Genomic DNA, 21,159 nt, shown 5'->3' with positions numbered 1-21,159 from the left:
CCTCTGTTGCAACTGCAACTTGTAGGAACAGGAGCCTCTGTTGCAATTGCAACTTGTAGGAACAGGAGCCTCTGTTGCAATTGCAACTTGTAGGAACAGGAGCCTCTGTTGCAATTGCAACTTGTAGGAACAGGAGCCTCTGTTGCAATTGCAACTTGTAGGAACAGGAGCCTCTGTTGCAATTGCAACTTGTAGGAACAGGAGCCTCTGTTGCAATTGCAACTTGTAGGAACAGGAGCTTCTGTTGCAATTGCAACTTGTAGGAACAGGAGCCTCTGTTGCAATTGCAACTTGTAGGAACAGGAGCCTCTGTTGCAATTGCAACTTGTAGGAACAGGAGCTTCTGTTGCAATTGCAACTTGTAGGAACAGGAGCCTCTGTTGCAATTGCAACTTGTAGGAACAGGAGCCTCTGTTGCAATTGCAACTTGTAGGAACAGGAGCCTCTGTTGCAATTGCAACTTGTAGGAACAGGAGCCTCTGTTGCAATTGCAACTTGTAGGAACAGGAGCCTCTGTTGCAATTGCAACTTGTAGGAACAGGAGCCTCTGTTGCAATTGCAACTTGTAGGAACAGGAGCCTCTGTTGCAATTGCAACTTGTAGGAACAGGAGCCTCTGTTGCAATTGCAACTTGTAGGAACAGGAGCCTCTGTTGCAATTGCAACTTGTAGGAACAGGAGCCTCTGTTGCAATTGCAACTTGTAGGAACAGGAGCCTCTGTTGCAATTGCAACTTGTAGGAACAGGAGCCTCTGTTGCAATTGCAACTTGTAGGAACAGGAGCCTCTGTTGCAATTGCAACTTGTAGGAACAGGAGCCTCTGTTGCAATTGCAACTTGTATGAACAGGAGCACTGTTGCAATTGCAACTTGTAGGATCAGGAGCCTCTGTTGCAATTGCAACTTGTATGAACAGGAGCCTCTGTTGCAATTGCAACTTGTATGAACAGGAGCCTCTGTTGCAATTGCAACTTGTATGAACAGGAGCCTCTGTTGCAATTGCAACTTGTAGGAACAGGAGCCTCTGTTGCAATTGCAACTTGTAGGAACAGGAGCCTCTGTTGCAATTGCAACTTGTAGGAACAGGAGCCTCTGTTGCAATTGCAACTTGTAGGAACAGGAGCCTCTGTTGCAATTGCAACTTGTAGGAACAGGAGCCTCTGTTGCAATTGCAACTTGTAGGAACAGGAGCCTCTGTTGCAATTGCAACTTGTAGGAACAGGAGCCTCTGTTGCAATTGCAACTTGTAGGAACAGGAGCCTCTGTTGCAATTGCAACTTGTAGGAACAGGAGCCTCTGTTGCAATTGCAACTTGTCTGTTGCAATTGCAACTTGTAGGACAGGAGCCTCTGTTGCAATTGCAACTTGTAGGAACAGGAGCCTCTGTTGCAATTGCAACTTGTAGGAACAGGAGCCTCTGTTGCAATTGCAACTTGTAGGAACAGGAGCCTGTTGTAATTGCTGTAGGAACATGAGCAATTGCAACTTGTAGGAACAGGAGCCTCTGTTGCAATTGCAACTTGTAGGAACAGGAGCCTTTGTTGCAATTGCAAACAGGAGCCTCTGCAATAGGAACAGGAGCTTCTGTTGCAATTGCAACTTGTAGGAACAGGAGCCTCTGTTGCAATTGCAACTTGTAGGAACAGGAGCTTCTGTTGCAATTGCAACTTGTAGGAACAGGAGCCTCTGTTGCAAATGCAACTTGTAGGAACAGGAGCCTCTGTTGCAATTGCAACTTGTAGGAACAGGAGCTTCTGTTGCAATTGCAACTTGTAGGAACAGGAGCCTCTGTTGCAATTGCAACTTGTAGGAACAGGAGCCTCTGTTGCAATTGCAACTTGTAGGAACAGGAGCTCTGTACAATTGCAACTTGTAGGAACAGGAGCCTCTGTTGCAAATGCAACTTGTAGGAACAGGAGCCTCTGTTGCAATTGCAACTTGTAGGAACAGGAGCCTCTGTTGCAATTGCAACTTGTAGGAACAGGAGCCTCTGTTGCAATTGCAACTTGTAGGAACAGGAGCCTCTGTTGCAATTGCAACTTGTAGGAACAGGAGCCTCTGTTGCAATTGCAACTTGTAGGAACAGGAGCCTCTGTTGCAATTGCAACTTGTAGGAACAGGAGCTTCTGTTGCAATTGCAACTTGTAGGAACAGGAGCCTCTGTTGCAATTGCAACTTGTAGGAACAGGAGCCTCTGTTGCAATTGCAACTTGTAGGAACAGGAGCCTCTGTTGCAATTGCAACTTGTAGGAACAGGAGCCTCTGTTGCAATTGCTACTTGTAGGAACAGGAGCCTCTGTTGCAATTGCTACTTGTAGGAACAGGAGCCTCTGTTGCAATTGCAACTTGTAGGAACAGGAGCCTCTGTTGCAATTGCAACTTGTAGGAACAGGAGCCTCTGTTGCAATTGCAACTTGTAGGAACAGGAGCCTCTGTTGCAATTGCAACTTGTAGGAACAGGAGCCTCTGTTGCAATTGCAACTTGTAGGAACAGGAGCCTCTGTTGCAATTGCAACTTGTAGGAACAGGAGCCTCTGTTGCAATTGCTTGTAGGAACAGGAGCCTCTGTAATTGCAACTTCTAGGAACACGAGCCTATGTTGCAATTGCTACTTGTAGGAACAGGAGCCTCTGTTGCAATTGCAACTTGTAGGAACAGGAGCCTCTGTTGAAATTGCAACTTGTAGGAACAGGAGCCTCTGTTGCAATTGCAACTTGTAGGAACAGGAGCCTCTGTTGCAATTGCAACTTGTAGGAACAGGAGCCTCTGTTGCAATTGCAACTTGTAGGAACAGGAGCCTCTGTTGCAATTGCAACTTGTAGGAACAGGAGCCTCTGTTGCAATTGCAACTTGTAGGAACAGGAGCCTCTGTTGCAATTGCAACTTGTAGGAACAGGAGCCTCTGTTGCAATTGCAACTTGTAGGAACAGGAGCCTCTGTTGCAATTGCAACTTATAGGAACAGGAGCCTCTGTTGCAATTGCTACTTGTAGGAACAGGAGCCTCTGTTGCAATTGCAACTTGTAGGAACAGGAGCCTCTGTTGCAATTGCAACTTGTAGGAACAGGAGCCTCTGTTGCAATTGCAACTTGTAGGAACAGGAGCCTCTGTTGCAATTGCAACTTGTAGGAACAGGAGCCTCTGTTGCAATTGCAACTTGTAGGAACAGGAGCCTCTGTTGCAATTGCAACTTGTAGGAACAGGAGCCTCTGTTGCAATTGCAACTTGTAGGAACAGGAACCTCTGTTGCAATTGCTACTTGTAGGAACAGGAGCCTCTGTTGCAATTGCAACTTGTAGGAACAGGAGCCTCTGTTGCAATTGCAACTTGTAGTAACAGGAGCCTCTGTTGCAATTGCAACTTGTAGGAACAGGAGCCTCTGTTGCAATTGCAACTTGTAGGAACAGGAGCCTCTGTTGCAATTGCAACTCGTAGAAACAGGAGCCTCTGTTGCAATTGCAACTTGTAGGAACAGGAGCCTCTGTTGCAATTGAAACTTGTAGGAACAGGAGCCTCTGTTGCAATTGCAACTTTTAGGAACAGGAGCCTCTGTTGCAATTGCAACTTGTAGGAACAGGAGCTTCTGTTGTAATTGCAACTTGTAGGAACAGGAGCCTCTGTTGCAATTGCAACTTGTAGGAACATGAGCCTCTGTTGCAATTGCAACTTGTAGGAACAGGAGCCTCTGTTGCAATTGCAACTTGTAGGAACAGGAGCCTCTGTTGCAATTGCAACTTGTAGGAACAGGAGCCTCTGCAATTGCAACTTGTAGGAACAGGAGCTTCTGTTGCAATTGCAACTTGTAGGAACAGGAGCCTCTGTTGCAATTGCAACTTGTAGGAACAGGAGCTTCTGTTGCAATTGCAACTTGTAGGAACAGGAGCCTCTGTTGCAAATGCAACTTGTAGGAACAGGAGCCTCTGTTGCAATTGCAACTTGTAGGAACAGGAGCTTCTGTTGCAATTGCAACTTGTAGGAACAGGAGCCTCTGTTGCAAATGCAACTTGTAGGAACAGGAGCCTCTGTTGCAATTGCAACTTGTAGGAACAGGAGCCTCTGTTGCAATTGCAACTTGTAGGAACAGGAGCTTCTGTTGCAATTGCAACTTGTAGGAACAGGAGCCTCTGTTGCAATTGCAACTTGTAGGAACAGGAGCCTCTGTTGCAATTGCAACTTGTAGGAACAGGAGCCTCTGTTGCAATTGCAACTTGTAGGAACAGGAGCTTCTGTTGCAATTGCAACTTGTAGGAACAGGAGCCTCTGTTGCAATTGCAACTTGTAGGAACAGGAGCCTCTGTTGCAATTGCAACTTGTAGGAACAGGAGCCTCTGTTGCAATTGCAACTTGTAGGAACAGGAGCCTCTGTTGCAATTGCAACTTATAGGAACAGGAGCCTCTGTTGCAATTGCTACTTGTAGGAACAGGAGCCTCTGTTGCAATTGCAACTTGTAGGAACAGGAGCCTCTGTTGCAATTGCAACTTGTAGGAACAGGAGCCTCTGTTGCAATTGCAACTTGTAGGAACAGGAGCCTCTGTTGCAATTGCAACTTGTAGGAACAGGAGCCTCTGTTGCATTTGCAACTTGTAGGAACAGGAGCCTCTGTTGCAATTGCAACTTGTAGGAACAGGAGCCTCTGTTGCAATTGCAACTTGTAGGAACAGGAGCCTCTGTTGCAATTGCAACTTGTAGGAACAGGAGCCTCTGTTGCAATTGCAACTTGTAGGAACAGGAGCCTCTGTTGCAATTGCAACTTATAGGAACAGGAGCCTCTGTTGCAATTGCTACTTGTAGGAACAGGAGCCTCTGTTGCAATTGCAACTTGTAGGAACAGGAGCCTCTGTTGCAATTGCAACTTGTAGGAACAGGAGCCTCTGTTGCAATTGCAACTTGTAGGAACAGGAGCCTCTGTTGCAATTGCACCTTGTAGGAACAGGAGCCTCTGTTGCAATTGCAACTTGTAGGAACAGGAGCCTCTGTTGCAATTGCAACTTGTAGGAACAGGAGCCTCTGTTGCAATTGCAACTTGTAGGAACAGGAACCTCTGTTGCAATTGCTATTTGTAGGAACAGGAGCCTCTGTTGCAATTGCAACTTGTAGGAACAGGAGCCTCTGTTGCAATTGCAACTTGTAGTAACAGGAGCCTCTGTTGCAATTGCAACTTGTAGGAACAGGAGCCTCTGTTGCAAATGCAACTTGTAGGAACAGGAGCCTCTGTTGCAATTGCAACTTGTAGGAACAGGAGCCTCTGTTGCAATTGCAACTCGTAGAAACAGGAGCCTCTGTTGCAATTGCAACTTGTAGGAACTGGAGCCTCTGTTGAAATTGCAACTTGTAGGAACAGGAACCTCTGTTGCAATTGCAACTTGTAGGAACAGGAGCCTCTGTTGCAATTGCTATTTGTAGGAACAGGAGCCTCTGTTGCAATTGCAACTTGTAGGAACAGGAGCCTCTGTTGCAATTGCAACTTGTAGGAACAGGAGCCTCTTTTGCAAATGCAACTTGTAGGAACAGGAGCCTCTGTTGCAATTGCAACTTGTAGGAACAGGAGCCTCTGTTGCAATTGCAACTTGTAGGAACAGGAGCCTCTGTTGCAATTGCAACTTGTAGGAACAGGAGCCTCTGTTGCAATTGCAACTTGTAGGAACAGGAGCCTCTGTTGCAATTGCAACTCGTAGAAACAGGAGCCTCTGTTGCAATTGCAACTTGTAGGAACAGGAGCCTCTGTTGCAATTGCAACTTGTAGGAACAGGAACCTCTGTTGCAATTGCAACTTGTAGGAACAGGAGCCTCTGTTGCAATTGAAACTTGTAGGAACAGGAGCCTCTGTTGCAATTGCAACTTGTAGGAACAGGAGCCTCTGTTGCAATTGCAACTTGTAGGAACAGGAGCTTCTGTTGTAATTGCAACTTGTAGGAACATGAGCCTCTGTTGCAATTGCAACTTGTAGGAACAGGAGCCTCTGTTGCAATTGCAACTTGTAGGAACAGGAGCCTCTGTTGCAATTGCAACTTGTAGGAACAGGAGCCTCTGCAATTGCAACTTGTAGGAACAGGAGCTTCTGTTGCAATTGCAACTTGTAGGAACAGGAGCCTCTGTTGCAATTGCAACTTGTAGGAACAGGAGCTTCTGTTGCAATTGCAACTTGTAGGAACAGGAGCCTCTGTTGCAAATGCAACTTGTAGGAACAGGAGCCTCTGTTGCAATTGCAACTTGTAGGAACAGGAGCTTCTGTTGCAATTGCAACTTGTAGGAACAGGAGCCTCTGTTGCAAATGCAACTTGTAGGAACAGGAGCCTCTGTTGCAATTGCAACTTGTAGGAACAGGAGCTTCTGTTGCAATTGCAACTTGTAGGAACAGGAGCCTCTGTTGCAAATGCAACTTGTAGGAACAGGAGCCTCTGTTGCAATTGCAACTTGTAGGAACAGGAGCCTCTGTTACAATTGCAACTTGTAGGAACAGGAGCCTCTTTTGCAAATGCAACTTGTAGGAACAGGAGCCTCTGTTGCAATTGCAACTTGTAGGAACAGGAGCCTCTGTTGCAATTGCAACTTGTAGGAACAGGAGCCTCTGTTGCAATTGCAACTTGTAGGAACAGGAGCCTCTGTTGCAATTGCAACTTGTAGGAACAGGAGCTTCTGTTGCAATTGCAACTTGTAGGAACAGGAGCCTCTGTTGCAATTGCAACTTGTAGGAACAGGAGCTTCTGTTGCAATTGCAACTTGTAGGAACAGGAGCCTGTGTTGCAATTGCAACTTGTAGGAACAGGAGCCTCTGTTGCAATTGCAACTTGTAGGAACAGGAGCTTCTCTTGCAATTGCAACTTGTAGGAACAGTAGCCTCTGTTGCAATTGCAACTTGTAGGAACAGGAGCCTCTGTTGCAATTGCAACTTGTAGGAACAGGAGCCTCTGTTGCAATTGCAACTTGTAGGAACAGGAGCTTCTGTTGCAATTGCAACTTGTAGGAACAGGAGCCTCTGTTGCAATTGCAACTTGTAGGAACAGGAGCCTCGGTTGCAATTGCAACTTGTAGGAACAGGAGCTTCTGTTGCAATTGCAACTTGTAGGAACCGGAGCTTCTGTTGCAATTGCAACTTGTAGGAACAGGAGCCTCTGTTGCAATTGCAACTTGTAGGAACAGGAGCCTCTGTTGCAATTGCAACTTGTAGGAACAGGAGCTTCTGTTGCAATTGCAACTTGTAGGAACAGGAGCCTCTGTTGCAATTGCAACTTGTAGGAACAGGAGCCTCTGTTGCAATTGCAACTTGTAGGAACAGGAGCCTCTGTTGCAATTGCAACTTGTAGGAACAGGAGCCTCTGTTGCAACTGCAACTTGTATATTTACTACCAGTTCAGAGTCATGTACTTATATATGTGTTATATCTATGTGACTCTGATGGGTTAGTATTGTACCCCTTCAAGAATATCTTATTATTCCACGTACACTTTTTAAATTACACCAAAGTGGTTGTGCCACTTACCTTTTATATCTACCTCTCTCCCCCTCTCCCCCTCTCCCATCCTTTACCAATATTTCTGTCCTTACCCATCCTTCTTCCTTACCCATCCTTCTTCCTTACCCATCCTTCTTCCTTACCTATCCTTCTTCCTTACCCATCCTTCTTCCTTACCCATCCTTCTTCCTTACCCATCCTTCTTCCTTACCCATCCTTCTTCCTTACCCATCCTTCTTCCTTACCCATCCTTCTTCCTTACCCATCCTTCTTCCTTACCCATCCTTCTTCCTTACCCATCCTTCTTCCTTACCTATCCTTCTTCCTTACCCATCCTTCTTCCTTACCCATCCTTCTTCCTTACCCATCCTTCTTCCTTACCCATCCTTCTTCCTTACCCATCCTTCTTCCTTACCCATCCTTCTTCCTTACCCATCCTTCTTCCTTACCCATCCTTCTTCCTTACCTATCCTTCTTCCTTACCTATCCTTCTTCCTTACCCATCCTTCTTCCTTACCCATCCTTCTTCCTTACCCATCCTTCTTCCTTACCCATCCTTCTTCCTTACCCATCCTTCTTCCTTACCCATCCTTCTTCCTTACCCATCCTTCTTCCTTACCTATCCTTCTTCCTTACCCATCCTTCTTCCTTACCCATCCTTCTTCCTTACCTATCCTTCTTCCTTACCTATCCTTCTTCCTTACCTATCCTTCTTCCTTACCCATCCTTCTTCCTTACCCATCCTTCTTCCTTACCCATCCTTCTTCCTTACCCATCCTTCTTCCTTACCTATCCTTCTTCCTTACCTATCCTTCTTCCTTACCTATCCTTCTTCCTTACCTATCCTTCTTCCTTACCCATCCTTCTTCCTTACCCATCCTTCTTCCTTGCCCATCCTTCTTCCTTACCCATCCTTCTTCCTTACCCATCCTTCTTCCTTACCCATCCTTCTTCCTTACCTATCCTTCTTCCTTACCCATCCTTCTTCCTTACCCATCCTTCTTCCTTACCCATCCTTCTTCCTTACCCATCCTTCTTCCTTACCCATCCTTCTTCCTTACCCATCCTTCTTCCTTACCCATCCTTCTTCCTTACCCATCCTTCTTCCTTACCCATCCTTCTTCCTTACCTATCCTTCTTCCTTACCCATCCTTCTTCCTTACCCATCCTTCTTCCTTACCCATCCTTCTTCCTTACCCATCCTTCTTCCTTACCCATCCTTCTTCCTTACCTATCCTTCTTCCTTACCCATCCTTCTTCCTTACCCATCTTACCAAAGCTCTGGTCAAGAAGTGAAGTGAAGTTGTCTCTTGTCATACCCCCCCTCAGGGAAGGTTCCTTGATGTTGGTCAGGGGCTCTTAATTTAGGGAATTGGATCTGTGCTCCAGTTCCCCGAATTACGCCTTAATGCCGTCCACAACCCCCCTAGGCGCTGTATAATCCTACGGGTTTAGCGCTTCCCCCCTTGATTATAATAATAATCTTGTTAGACAAACGAGACAGTTTCTAGGCGCTGCCTGAGGTATTAAGTAGCCATATTCTGTCTAATATCATTGGGGGGGGAGGGTAATGTTTACACTTTTGGCTGAGAGTGTCATGGCCAGTTTTCGTCCAGTGATGTTCCTCTTTTACCGTTTTTCACCTCTCCAAAATATCGGTAAGTTTCTGAATTAGTTTACAATGTACAATTAAATGTCTAAACAGCAATTTGATATGGAAATAAAGTGTGTAAAATATAAATAATAACGCCAAATACGTGAACTAACAGCAACAACACAGGACCTAGAAGACCCACCTGGGCTATGATATTTCGTCTCAGATTATGTTATGGCCGAAACAGTTACCTGACTTACACTGTAACTTATTGTCTCAGTACATGTTATGCTGAAAAGATTGTCCTGTTAACCGTTTAGAAATACTGTATCGGACGATGTTATATGCAAGTGTTACCTGACCTGATTTTCAAGACTAACTGATATTATGTCGTATGAAGATGGTGTCATTTACAACAAAACTGTTGCTTTTAGCTTTCTGCACAAGTGTTTCTTGTGTTGTCTTACAACTGTCTGTGTGTCACTTGCTTCAAGTGTTTCTTGTGTTGTCTTACAACTGTCTGTGTGTCACTTCAAGTGTTTCTTGTGTTGTCTTACAACTGTCTGTACTCACCTAATTGTGGTTGCAGGGGTCGAGACTCAGCTCCTGGCCCCGCCTCTTCACTGATTGCTACTGGATCCTCTCTCTCTCTGCTTCCTGAACTTTGTCATACCTCTTCTTAAAACTATGTATGGTTCCTGCCTCCACTACTTCACTTGCTAGGCTATTCCACTTGCTGACAACTCTGTGACTGAAGAAATACTTCCTAACGTCCCTGTGACTCGTCTGAGTCTTCAGCTTCCAGTTGTGACCCCTTGTCCCTGTGTCCCCTCTCTGGAACATCCTATCTCTGTCCATCTTGTCTATTCCCCGCAGTATCTTGTATGTCGTTATCATGTCAACCCTGACCCTTCTGTCCTCCAGTGTCGTCAGTCCGATTTCCCTTAACCTTTCCTCGTACGACATTCCCTTGAGCTCTGGGACTAGCCTTGTTGCAAACCTTTGTACTTTCTCTAACTTCTTGACGTGCTTGACCAGGTGTGGGTTCCAGACTGGTGCTGCATACTCCAGTATGGGCCTAACATACACAGTGTACAGTGTCTTGAACGATTCCTTATAAAGGTATCGGAACACTATTCTCAGGTTTGCCAGGCGCCCGTATGCTGCAGCGGTTATTTGGTTGATGTGTGCCTCCGGTGATGTGCTCGGTGTTATGGTCACCCCAAGGTCTTTCTCCCTGAGTGAGGTCTGTAGTCTTTGTCCACTTAGCCTATACTCTGTGGTCTTCTTTGCCCCTCCCCAATCTTCATGACTTTGCATTTGGCTGGATTGAATTCGAGAAGCCAGTTACTGGACCACATATCCAGCCTGTCCAGGTCTCTTTGCAGTCCTGCCTCATCCTCGTCCGATTTAATTCTTCTCATCAACTTCACGTCATCTGCGAACAGGGACACTTCAGAGTCTATTCCTTCCATCATGTCGTTCACATATATCAAAAATAGCACTGGTCCTAGAACTGACCTCTGTGGGACCCCGCTCGTAACAGGCGCCCACTGTGATACCTCTTCACGTACCATGACTCGTTGCTGCCTCCCTGTCAGGTATTCCCTTATCCATTGCAGTGCCCTCCCTTTTACGTGCGCCTGATCCTCCAGCTTCTGCACTAATCTCTTGTGGGGAACTGTGTCAAAGGCCTTCCTGCAGTCTAGGAAAACGCAATCTACCCACCCCTCTCTCTCGTGTCTTCTGTTACCTTGTCATAAAACTCCAGGAAGTTTGTGATACAAGATTTGCCTTCCATGAACCCATGCTGGTTTTCATTTATAATCTTGTTCCTTTCCAGGTGTTCGACCACTCTCCTCCTGATAATCTTCTCCATGACTGTGCACACAATACATGTCAGAGACACAGGTCTGTAGTTTAGTGCCTCGTTTCTGTTTCCTTTCTTAAATATGGGGACTACATTAGCTGTCTTCTGTGTGTCACTTCAAGTGTTTCTTGTGTTGTCTTACAACTGTCTGTGTGTCACTTGCTTCAAGTGTTTCTTGTGTTGTCTTACAACTGTCTGTGTGTCACTTGCTTCAAGTGTTTCTTGTGTTGTCTTACAACTGTCTGTGTGTCACTTGCTTCAAGTGTTTCTTGTGTTGCCTTACAACTGTCTGTGTGTCACTTCGTTTTTCTTGCGTTGTCTTACAACTGTCTGTGCGTCACTTGCTTCAAGTGTTTCTTGTGTTGTCTTACAACTGTCTGTGTGTCACTTGCTTCAAGTGTTTCTTGTGTTGTCTTACAACTTAGAAGCTTTCATTAGTTCCAAGATCCAGGAAAGAGAAAGAAAGGAGAAAGAGAACCTTGAGAGAGAGGAGAAAAAGAAGAGAGAGAGAATCGAGAGGAGAAAAAGGAGAAAGATCGAATTGAAAGAGAAAATCAAGACAGAAAGAGAAAGAGAGGAGAAAAAGGAGCGTGATAGACTTGGTCGTGAGGAGAGAGCTAAAGTACGTGAGGAACAAGTTAAATTAAGAGAAGTTGAGGAAAGAGCAAAAGATAGAGAACATGAGGAAAGAGCTTGAGAAAATGAGTTAAGAGAGAGAGAAAAAGATCGTGAGGTAGAGAGAGCACGCCTTGAATTAGAAAATAAAAAGTTAACTCTTACACAACAACAATTAGAGGAAGGAGTAATTGAACATCATGCAGTCAGTGCACATATTCCAACACCTAATTTACCTCCCTTCACAGAGGGTGAAGACATAACTTCATACATTATTAGGTTTGAAAATACCGCTACCCTCTGTGAATGGCCTGCTGACACCTGGGCTACCAGGTTAGGAATGTTATTTTCCGGTACAGCTTTGAATATCTATGCAACTTTGTCGCAGGATATATGTAATTATAACCTACTGAAGAAGGCAATCCTTAATTAAAGCATATCAAAAAACCACTAATTCTTACAGGAAAGATTTCAGGTATGCCACCTTACAGCCTGGCCAAAACTTTCAGCAGTTACAGGTAACACTCTTTCGTTTGTTCGACTTTTGGATAGAGAGTTCAGGAATTGATCACAGTTATGAATCTCTTAGAGACTTCATGGTTGCTGACCAGTTCCTGACAGCTCTTCCCCACCAGATAAGAACATTCATTAGAGAACGTAACCTGATTAAAGCTGAGGAAGTTGCTGAGGCTGCTGACTTGTGTGCTGAGGCTCACAATTCCTATAAAGACCTAAAGGGATCGAACCCTAAGGGCAATGGTTCACCCAAACCAAAGGTTAAGAAGCCTACAGTAGAAAAGTCGCCAGCTATTATACCAACCTGTCATCGGTGTGGTGGTATCGGACATAAACGTCCAGATTGTCCTTCCAAGAAAATAGAGAAACTTGGTAGATGTTTTGTTGACGGTAATGACCAAGCACCCTTCTGTTCAGGAGCAGTTAATGGTATAAAAGTCTCAGACATATTACGTGACACTGGATGTTCGTGCATCGTAATTTCGGACAAACTGTTCCCTTACTTTAAAACCTCTCGTGTGTCCTCTATTCTTTCAGATTACTTGGGTCGTGAAAATACTTTTCCTACAATACTTTGTTACTTGAAAACTAAATGGTTTACATGTTGGGCGAATGCGGTACTAGCCCCAATTACTACTTGTTCTATAATAGTGGGTAACATTAAAGGCGCCATTCTTCCTTCGGAGGCAGATCTTTCGTCACCACCCGTGGACCTAAGTTTTCCAGCTCATCTTCCTTACAAATTAGATAAGCCCCTTAACAATTCCGCACCGGAAGCTGCATTGTCTCATACGGTTCATCTGGGGGTGGAAACAGATGATACTGCTCTCGATAGTGAGGTAGCAGGATAACCTGTCCACTCATCGGGTGAAAGTAAGGGTATTGCCTCCAGCACTCTCAATGTCTTGACTAGGACTCAGACCATAACCCCGGCTTCTCCTACCTCCTCTTCTCCCACCGTAAGTCCTTTCATTTTCCCAGATGTTACGTCCAAGGATTACTTTGTCAATTTACAGAGGGATTGCCCTTCGCTTCAGCATTGTCATAATCAAGCTTTTAACAACAAAGTTATCCATGGGAGATACGTATCACATAAGTTTGAATATATTAATAGTACCTTATATAAATCTGTATTTAAATCTCATTCTTCAGTGATTATTCCCTCCTTGTTGTTCCTAAACCATGTCGAGAGACTGTTCTTCAAATGGCTCATGATTTGCCAGTGACCAAACACTTGGCCCATCGTAAGACATACCATAAACTCAAGTATACTTATTTTTGGCCAAGCATGTACTCACAGGTTACAAAGAAGTATAGTTCTTGCAATAGGTGTCAGGTGCTTACTGCACAAAATACACACACTCCTATTTCCTGTATATTTATTAAATCTAAAACTTCCCTCCTGCAGAAACTAGATACTCCACCATACAAAAGGGATGTTTAGCCCTTGTGTAGGGTATCCCCAAACTTAAATTCTACTTAATGGGTAAATAATTCATTTTAGAAATGGATCACAAACCTTTGATATACCTACAAACTTTTAAGGGAACCAACAGTCGCCTCTTGAGGTGGACTTTGGCACTCCAAGCTTTTAAATGTTTCTAACTGCAGCAGGTCACACACTGCAGTTGCAAATTCCGGCCCCTCTAGAAAAGACATTCTCTCCTCCCTCAGAGCTAGCCAACCTCCTTCCCTCCCCAACCCCATCCCTGTACCTCCCTCCCCTACCAAACCGCCCTCCTCCACCCCCAATGCCTGGGCCTCTCCACGCACTTGGTCTACCTCTTCTACCCTACACACATCAAACACCAACACAGACTACAAACACCTCTCCATCTATGCCTACACCCACACTAGACTACAAAACTAACTGTCAACTCGCCACTGCTGTCCGCTCGGCGATGGTAATCTCTCAAGCTTACCAATTAGACTACTCACATGTCCTTAACCTAATCTTGTCTGCTAACAATCTTCCCTCTCTAATCATCCCTCCTTCTTGCTTCTCTTCTAAACCCCCTACAACCTCTCCCGCTCCCCCTCTTCCTACACCCTCCTGCTCTCCTCCTCCCCTACCACTCTTCACTCCCACCAACATCCCTCCTCCCCTACCCCTCTTAACTACTTCTACTGCTCCCCCCACCTCTTTACCCACTTCTTCCTCCATTACCAAAGCTTCCACTTCCTCTGCATCCACCATCGCCCACTCCTCCTCCACCACATCCAAGACTTCATCCAGGTCCAACTCCTCCTCCAAACGAAATCCACTCAACCCTAAACCTGCCCCAACTTCTGATATACAGACCAAAGAACATAAAAACAGATCCATCTCTTCCTCCTCCTCCAGGAAACGGGTCCATAACACCTACAAACACACACCCACCGATGGCACCACTATCACGGGCTTAAATAGAAACTCCCCCGACGCCGACTTTGGTATGACGAAACCATTAAATCATGTATAAGGGGATTCAGTTCAACGTATGTTCTTACTTCACAATTAGACACTTAGTGGCCAAGCTCCTTGAAGCAGAGAGGCCAGATATTGTTTTGCTAAACAGTACCTGCCTCAAAGCCCCTCAACGTATCCGCCATTATGGTTATACTGCACTACAGTCCCCCTATGATCCCCACGATGGGGTTGCCATCCTTGTCAAATCCAACATAAAACATGAATTTCTCCCAATCCCTTTTATTCACCAACACTGTCTGGCGGTCAGAATACACCTTGGACCCTTCATCTTTTACACCACCTATGCTCGTCTAAACATTATTCTCAACATACATGATCTTTCCTTAGTCTTCAACTACACCAACACACCAACATACCTACTAGCTGATATGAATGCCAAACACAGCGCCTTTCATCACACCAGTAACAACCAACTTGGTCACCAATTACTCAGCTTCACAAACCATAAACACCTAGTTCACCTCGGCCCAGACTTCAACACCTTCCACAACCACACTGGCCAAGGCAAACCCGACATCATTCTGGCAAACCGAGCCAGCTCTCTCTTTCAACACTACATATCACCTGGCCCTATTACAGGCTCTGATCACATTCCCGTCATCTTACACATCTCCTCCAACCCTATCCTCATCCTGACCACACCTTCCTTCTCCTACAAGAACGCTGACTGGGATGCTTTCAAACGACACATAGATAATACTAACCTCACCTATGACTACAACAACAAACCTATCTCTGACATTGACACTCAACTTGCTCTCATCCAGGACACCATTACACAAGCAGCCAACACTACAATACCAAAGAAAGCCCACACTACTCGTTATTCCTTCAAACCCTCAATCAGAACAAGAAGACTAATTATCTGCTACCACAACCGCTTCCTCTACAACACACAGAGATTTAATCAATTCCGATTAGATCTCACTTACCTCAGAAACAGCATTCTACATAGTCTAGATCAAGACCACAACAATCACTGGTCACAGCTCATACTACAAGTGGACAAACAGTGTATCAAAAACACCAAAGCCTTCTGGAACTTTATGAAAAAAATTAGAGGCACCACTCCCACCAACAAATTCAAACACATCACCCACAACAACACACACATCTCGGACCCGCAGGCTGCTACTAACATCTTCAAACACATCTGGGAGAACATCTTCCACCCTCACCCACCTCACCCTAACACTATCCAACACATTCAGAACATTGAACACTGGAACACTACACACACACACACGAAACAACACCAGACAACCACATCCATCTGGGCTCTCTTACCTTCTCCTAAGAACTTGACACTCCTTTCACAATATATGAGCGGAGAAGTGGCTTATATACTGTAGGCAGGAGAGGTGCAGCAGTCTGAGGTGGTGACACATTTGTCCATGTGGAAGTAGGTCGTGCCCAAGGGTTAGGCAAGTGAAGAATTCCCAAGTATTAAGATCCCACTTCTCCGCTCATATGCGGTATTTTGTTCAAGATTGATGGACTGACCACATCGATTCAAGGTTGAGGGACTGATTACCTCATTCTCCTCCTGCTTTTCACGGTTCTCCTTTGTATAGACTGATGAAGCCACTGTGGGGGGAAACGTTTCCTCAATAAAGATACCCAAGAGTTGCACATGTGTCTATTTTATCAACATGTCGGTTCTATGAACCATTCATCTACACAACAGGGAGAAATGGAAGGCCATACAGCCAGGGTCTGAGGGAAGCTCTAAGCTTCCAGATTATTTGGAAAGATGACAGGGAGAACTGGAAGGCCATACAGCCAGAGTCTGAGGGAAGCTCTAAGCTTCCAGATTATTTGGAAAGATGACAGGGAGAACTGGAAGGCCATACAGCCAGAGTCTGAGGGAAGCTCTAAGCTTCCAGATTATTTGGAAAGACAACAGGGAGAACTGGAAGGCCATACAGCCAGGGTCTGAGGGAAGCTCTAAGCTTCCAGATTATTTGGAAAGATGACAGGGAGAACTGGAAGGCCATACAGCCAGAGTCTGAGGGAAGCTCTAAGCTTCCAGATTATTTTGAAAGAGAACAGGGAGAACTGGAAGGCCATACAGCCAGGGTCTGAGGGAAGCTCTAAGCTTCCGGATTATTTTAAGCTTGACCAATTTTAAGGATATTTTACGTTAATATGCAGCTGTAAGGCTGCGTAACAGTGACACGAGAAATAAAGGAATACATTGGCTGTTAAAACACTTGTAGATGAATGGTTCAGACAACTGACGAGTTGATAAATTAGACACATGTGTAACACTTGGGTATCTTTAATGAGGAAACGTTTCGCCACACAGTGGCTTCATCAGTCCATACAGAGGAGAATGGTGAATAAGAGGAGGACTCAAGGCTAAGGGAATGATTACCTCAAACTCCTCCTGTTCTCCACCATTCTCCTGTATTGCACATGTGTCTAATTTATCTAATAAAACACAGCCCTAAGTTTCCTATTAATCCTCAAGAGAATACAGACAAATCTGAAAATATTGCGATGTGCACAGCTGTGTTTCTGTCCTGACATCTGCTGATTTCTTGGCTGTGTAGGTGTTCCTGGGAACACCAGGTTGGCTAGAGCTTCGAACCGCTGACAGAAATCTTTTAAACTGTGTAAAAATATCCGCAATGGCTTTACGTTGTAACTGTCTCTGGTCTTCCCTTCTCCTATATGGGCCTACCCTACATAATTTACTTTATGAGACTCACTGGACCCATTATGTACCTCTGTAATCTGTAAATACCTTTGTAACTGATCAAGATTGTGACCAGATCTACCTGGAGTTCATTACCTTTGTAACTTGCTCAGTTATGATAACTTTGGGGCCCAGTCCCTGGACCCATTATGTACCTCTGTAATGTTGAGGTACAGTCTCTGGACCCATTATGTACCTCTGTAATGTTGAGGTACAGTCCCTGGACCCATTATGTACCTCTGTAATGTTGAGGTACAGTCCCTGGACCCATTATGTACCTCTGTAATGTTGAGGTACAGTCCCTAGACCCATTATGTACCTCTGTAATGTTGAGGTACAGTCCCTGGACCCATTATGTACCTCTGTAATGTTGAGGTAGAGTCTCTGGACCCATTATGTACCTCTGTAATGTTGAGGTACAGTCCCTGGACCCATTATGTACCTCTGTAATGTTGAGGCACAGTCTCTGGACCCATTATGTACCTCTGTAATGTTGAGGTACAGTCCCTGGACCCATTATGTACCTCTGTAATGTTGAGGTACAGTCCCTGGGTCCATTATGTGCCTCTGTAATGTTGAGGTACAGTCCCTGGACCCATTATGTACCTCTGTAATGTTGAGGTACAGTCTCTGGACCCATTATGTACCTCGGTAATGTTGAGGTACAGTCACTGGACCCATTATGTACCTCTGTAATGTTGAGGTACAGTCCCTGGACCCATCATGTACCTCTGTAATGTTGAGATACAGTTTTGGACCCATTATGTACCTCTGTAATGTTGAGGTACAGTCCCTGGACCCATTATGTACCTTTGTAATGTTGAGGTACAGTCCCTGGACCCAGTATGTACCTCTATAATCTTTTAACTACCGGCCACAGGATGGGTATGGGGTGACTACCTCCGACAGGATGGGTATGGGGTGATTACCGCCCACAGGATGGGTATGGGGTGACTATCGCCCACAGGATGGGTATGGGGTGACTATCGCCCACAGGATGGGTATGCTGTGACTACCGCCCACAGGATGGGTATGGGGTGACTACCGCTCACAGGATGGGTATGGGTGACTCGCTCACAGGTTGGGTATGGGGTGACTACCGCCCACAAGATGGGTATGGGGTGACTACCGCCCATAGGATGGGTATGGGGTGACTACCGCCCACAGGATGGGTATACGGGGACTACCGCCCACACTATAGGTATGGGGTGACTACCGCCCACACTATGGGTATGGGGTGACTACCGCCCACACTATTGGTATTGAGCGACTACCGCCCACGGGATGGGTATGGGTGACTCGCTCACAGGATGGGTATGGGGTGACTAACGCCTACACTATGAGTATGGGGTGACTACCGCCAACAGAATGGGTATGGGGTGACTACCGCCCACGGGATGGGTATGAGTGACTTGCTCACAGGATGGGTATGGAGTGACTAACGCCTACACTATGAGTATGGGGTGACTACCGCCCACAGAATGGGTATGGGGTGACTACCGCCCACACTATGGGTATGGGGTGACTACCGCCCACACTATGGGTATGGGGTGACTACCGCCCACACTATGGGTATGGGGTGACTACCGCCCACACTATTGGTATGAGGTGACTACCGCCCACGGGATGGGTATGAGTGACTCGCTCACAGGATGGGTATGGAGTGACTAACGCCTACACTATGAGTATGGGGTGACTACCGCCCACAGAATGGGTATGGGGTGACTACCGCCCACACTATGGGTATGGGGTGACTACCGCCCACACTATGGGTATGGGGTGACTACCGCCCACACTATGGGTATGGGGTGACTACCGCCCACACTATTGGTATTGGGTGACTACCGCCCACGGGATGGGTATGGGTGACTCGCTCACAGGATGGGTATGGGGTGACTACCGCCCACACTATGGGTATGGGGTGACTACCGCCCACACTATTGGTATGGGGTGACTACCGCCCACGGGATGGATATGGGTGACTCGCTCACAGGATGGGTATGGAGTGACTAACGCCTACACTATGAGTATGGGGTGACTACCGCCCACAGGATGGGTATGGGGTGACTACCGCCCACACTATGGGTATGGGGTGACTACCGCCCACAGGATGGGTATGGGGTGACTACCGCCCACACTATGGGTATGGGGTGACTACCGCCCACGGGATGGGTATGGGGTACATCATAAATATGTTAACCTAACTGCAACCCACTTCAAACACTAGTGGCGCCAGGATATAAGGAAGCGTCTCCACTGACAGGAACTTATCAGAAGTACCATTTAACATACACCATTTAGCTTCCATTATTGGAAGTAATCAACTTATAATTTTCACTGTTGTTTACACTTGAAGATGTAACCAGTTGCTTGTTTAAGAATAATGTTGTACTTGACAGAGTGAGGACGAAGCTTACAGGAAGGATATACCCGGGAGAGCGTATCAAATGTTCTCTCCAAAACAAGGACCTAACAGTATGAGTGAAGACAGAGACTGGGGGAAGTTAGAAAGTATATCAGTCAGTTTTCCCTAAACAAGGACCTACCAGTGAGAGTGAAGACGGAGAGCTCAGAAGAGAAGGTACTGATGAATCCAGCTAACTGACAGAGAGAAGATGTCCTCCAGGAGAGCTCATAGGCAGCATACACACCTCGGTACCTCAGGTCCACAGCAGCAACAATCAACAGGTAGACACCCATCAGGAGGTCACCCACACCCAGGTTCACGATCAGGAACGAGTGCATCTGCCAGAGAAAAGAGGTCGCCTTTATTAATGACGGTTAGATACGTTTCTAAAAAATGCGAGAATAATAAACGTTATGTAGATATATGGTCCAGAAAATGACAAGTTGATACATTAGACACATGTGCAACACTTGGGTACCTTGTGGACACGGTGGCTTCCTCAGTCTATTACTAAGAAGAGGGACTGATTACCTCAAACTCCGTCTGATCTTCAATCTTTTTCTTTGTAATGGACTGATGAAGCCACTGGCGAAACATATCCTCAGTGAAGATACCCAAGTGTTTCACATGTGTCTAATTTATCAATAAAGATTATATTTCCCAGAGATCAAGTTAAATCTCACAATGCTAAGTTGACAAATTTGTTCAGAAATCTGTGATTTATAAAGACACGGGACATCACTTGTGTGGGATAAATAATATCACAAACACTACAAAGAAATCTCTGTTAATATCGTTTACTTCCTTATTTACTAACATACACAGGTTCCAGCTTACCTTACTCATCCACCAAACTCATCCACCTCTGCAACTTCTCTTCAGAATCTCCCAAAAGCACAGTGTCATCAGCAAAGAGCAACTGTGACAACTCCCACTTTGTGTTAGATTCTTTATCTTTTAACCCCAAATCTCTTGCCAACACCCGAGCATTCACTAATATATATATATATATATATATATATATATATATATATATATATATATATATATATATATATATATATATATATATATCGCCTCATACGACACACATGTAAGCCATGCATGTCGTATTTTCTACAGGAAAAAGGGGTTACTAGCCCATTGCTCCCGGCATTTTAGTTGCCTCATACGACAAGCATGGCTTACGAAGGAGAGATTCTTATCCACTTCCCCATGGAGAATAGAGGAAATAAAGAAGAACAAGAACTATTAAGAAAAAGGAGAAAAACCTAGATGTATATAAGTATTTATATACCTGTGTAGTGTGACCAAAGTGTAAGTAGAAGTAGCAAGTTATCCATCGTGTTTATGAAACAGAAAAAAGACACCAGCAATCCCACCATCATGTAAAATTTTACAGGATTCTGTTTCACACTCACTTGATTGGAAGGTAGTACCTCCCTGGGTGGTTGCTGTCTACCAACCTACTACCACAGGATGGTAGTACCTCCCTGGGTGGTTGTTGTCTACCAACCTACTACCACAGGATGGTA

General features: G+C 45.3%; 1 protein-coding gene across 1 annotated transcript in view; it reads right to left on the bottom strand.

The window, feature by feature from the left end:
• Nucleotides 1-21,159, bottom strand: part of LOC128701788 (G-protein coupled receptor GRL101-like) — a 692,032-nt gene that overhangs the window by 43,638 nt on the left and 627,235 nt on the right. Inside the window, exon 21 of the mRNA XM_070105094.1 lies at nucleotides 19,764-19,962. Coding sequence (XP_069961195.1) covers nucleotides 19,764-19,962 — 199 coding nt within the window. The remainder of the gene's footprint in view (nucleotides 1-19,763; nucleotides 19,963-21,159) is intronic.

The sequence above is a fragment of the Cherax quadricarinatus genome, chromosome 96, assembly GCF_038502225.1.
Source record: "Cherax quadricarinatus isolate ZL_2023a chromosome 96, ASM3850222v1, whole genome shotgun sequence".
Taxonomy (NCBI): domain Eukaryota; kingdom Metazoa; phylum Arthropoda; class Malacostraca; order Decapoda; family Parastacidae; genus Cherax; species Cherax quadricarinatus.
Note: the sequence above shows the minus strand (reverse complement) of the source record. Positions and strands in the feature narration are given on the sequence as shown.